The sequence below is a fragment of the Eurypyga helias genome, unplaced genomic scaffold (assembly GCF_000690775.1).
Source record: "Eurypyga helias isolate BGI_N326 unplaced genomic scaffold, ASM69077v1 scaffold19073, whole genome shotgun sequence".
Lineage (NCBI taxonomy): Eukaryota > Metazoa > Chordata > Aves > Eurypygiformes > Eurypygidae > Eurypyga > Eurypyga helias.
Window position 1 is genome coordinate 11,528 of NW_010243300.1, and position 2,784 is coordinate 14,311.

General features: G+C 51.4%; 1 protein-coding gene across 1 annotated transcript in view; it reads left to right on the forward strand.

The window, feature by feature from the left end:
- The window catches only part of LOC104507927 (plexin-A2), a gene marked incomplete at its 5' end in the record, with an annotated part of 13,682 nt that extends 11,442 nt beyond the window's left edge, over positions 1-2,240 (forward strand). The window contains 3 exons of the mRNA XM_010149364.1: positions 301-513; positions 816-966; positions 1,821-2,240. Coding sequence (XP_010147666.1) covers positions 301-513; positions 816-966; positions 1,821-1,916 — 460 coding nt within the window. The remainder of the gene's footprint in view (positions 1-300; positions 514-815; positions 967-1,820) is intronic.
- Positions 2,241-2,784: the final 544 nt, after the last annotated feature.

Below are 2,784 nucleotides of genomic sequence, written 5' to 3' on the forward strand. Positions count from 1 at the left end.
GCTCTGCCCTGGCACGGACAGCCTGCCTGGCTCTCGCCTCCTCCGCCCTTCCGTGCAGGATCGGACCCCAGAGCAGCTCCCGGGGTGCGCAGTGCAGCCCCAGAGCAGGTGGAGCTGGTCCCATCACAAGCAGGCCAGGCAGGACTGGGCTAACTGGTGTTTGATGGACTTGGCCTGGCTACTACTCCAACTCTTGCTGCTTCCCACTGTTTGTATTCTGCTTGTAAACACAAAGCACAGTGAATGTCCATTCCTAGCTTTTGTCTTAACATTTAATTTTGCTTCTTGATTTCCCTGCAGCCTCCCTCTCCGATTCTGGGTGAATGTAATCAAAAACCCCCAGTTCGTGTTTGACATCCACAAAGGCAGCATCACGGACGCCTGCCTCTCTGTGGTGGCTCAGACCTTCATGGATTCCTGCTCCACCTCGGAGCACCGCCTGGGCAAGGATTCCCCCTCCAACAAGCTGCTGTACGCCAAGGACATCCCCAGCTACAAGAGCTGGGTGGAGAGGTGAGTGGGTGCTGGGCTGGCTTGGGCGCTCCAGCCCTGCCCGACCTCCCGTGCCGAGCAGTTTGGCTCTCGGAGGCCGATGGTGTGGGACGGGGGCTCTGGCACTGACCCAGTGGCACCGCGCAGCCCTGCCGAGTGTCACTGTGCTTATTTTTGGCTCGTTACAAACCAGGGTCCTGTTTTGCTGGACGTAAGCACAAAGCAAAACGATGTCCTTGTCCCTGCAGAGCTTAGTTTAAATCCCAAGGGGAAAAAGGGCACTTGGAGCCTCCCGTGTTTCTCATGGCCCTTCCTTTGCGCAGGTATTACGCAGACATCGCCAAGCTCCCGGCCATCAGCGACCAGGACATGAACGCCTACCTCGCCGAGCAGTCGCGCCTGCACTCCGCCGAGTTCAACATGCTCAGTGCGCTCAACGAGATCTACTCCTATGTCAGCAAGTACAGCGAAGAGGTGGGTGTCCCCTGGGGCGTGGGAGAGGGGTCACGCTCTGCGAGGTAGTGGGTTGTGCGGCGACCCCCTTGCTGCCACCCCGCAGAGCTCCGTCCTCGACACAGTACCGCCAGAGCTTGCGCTGCTGCTGCCCTGCTGCTGCCCTGCTCTGTCCTCTTCATGCACAAATTGGTTTGGGTCCTGGCCGTGCCTCTAGCATACTTCCCAAGGGATTGAGAGCTAAAATATTGTGGGAGCAACTGCGTTCCTCAGCCTTGGTGTATGCCCAGCGCAGCCCGCTCCTAACGGCCACGGCAAACCATCATGGCCCACTGAAGCTTCCCAGAAACATCCCTGTCTTTTGGGAGCGGCACGGTGCAAATCCCATGTTGCAGTGACACAGACTGCTGTTTGCACAGCATCCCTGGCAGCGTGAGCTCCTTTAACGAATGCATCACTTGAAACCAAGTTCTCGCCATCTGTTCCACCCCTTCATTTCAGTGTAAGAAGAACCTATTTTGCAATTATGGCCATTAAAAGGAAGGGTTTTGTCATTTAATTGCATGTATGCATTTGTCATACAATGCCACAGCTATTTTCCGATTACGGTTTAAAAACCTCATAACTTTCGTGCTAAATGAGACAAAAAAAGTGGAGTCCAGAGTACAGGAGCGGGAACGATCGTGCCGTGTGGGTAGCACGCACCGGGCAGTCCGAGACATCCACGGGCACGGCGAAGCACTCGTCGCATGGCTTTGCCGTTCGTTAAGATTCACACATCCACGTTTAATCTTGCTGCCCACCCACCCCTTCCACACCCTCTCACACACTGCTTCTTTCTCTCCTTTCCTCCCTGTTTACTTTTCCTGTACCAGCTCATCGGGGCTCTGGAGCAGGATGAACAGGCACGTAGGCAGCGTCTGGCATACAAAGTAGAGCAACTTATTGGTGCCATGTCTATTGAGAGCTGAAGAAAGGTCGCGGTGCTCGCGGACGGCAAAGGGCAGAGGATTGCACGAACTCTCGGGAATTCAGAGGGAGAACAAGCAAGAAAGGCTCTGGACACAAATAAATACCAAGGCTCTTCTGGAGGGAGCAGAGACTGGCCCAAGGACTGACTGTGTTCATACAGGATCCGGTTGGAAAAGGCAAGAGGAGAAAAACACAAAGCATCTCAATCAAAGTCAGATCAAGATGGATCATTTTTTTTGAGTATACATGGAAACAAGGAACCTGGAAAGTCTGGATGTCTCCATGACTGCTGCTTTGCATGAAAATTGTTTGATGTATATTAGAAAATAAAACTTTATTTAAAGGGTTTTTTTTTAAAAAAAAAAAAAAAGGAAAGAAAAAGGGTTAAAAAAATAGAGCAAAAACCACAGAGGCCACAGAGAGAATCCTGGCAACAAGTCTCAGCTCTGAATCCTGTCCTCGAGAGAATCCCGAGGATGCGGCTCAGGCGTTCTGCGAACGGACTCTTAAGCCAATTGGAAAGTCTGGAAATCCGAAATTTTCTTCTTTTTGGGATCTTATAAGAAATGTGAGCACAAGTTTGCACCACACCTTTTTACACAAGTAAAATAGCAGTTTAGCCAGAAAATAGTTCAGTGGCTGAATAACTTATAGGCACTCGAAGGAACTTTTATCAGAATTGCAAAACCATCAGATCGTCCAACCTGTCTTGAAATCCAGCTTTATCTATGTATTTATAGTGTCAATATATATCTATTTTTTTTAAATCCCATTTACTGTTGAACGAGGAGAGGTCTGATTTTAAACGCTTTCCCCTTTTCCGGCCCCGTCCCGCCGGGCTGGGCACTCGTGCCGGCGGTCGTGCCG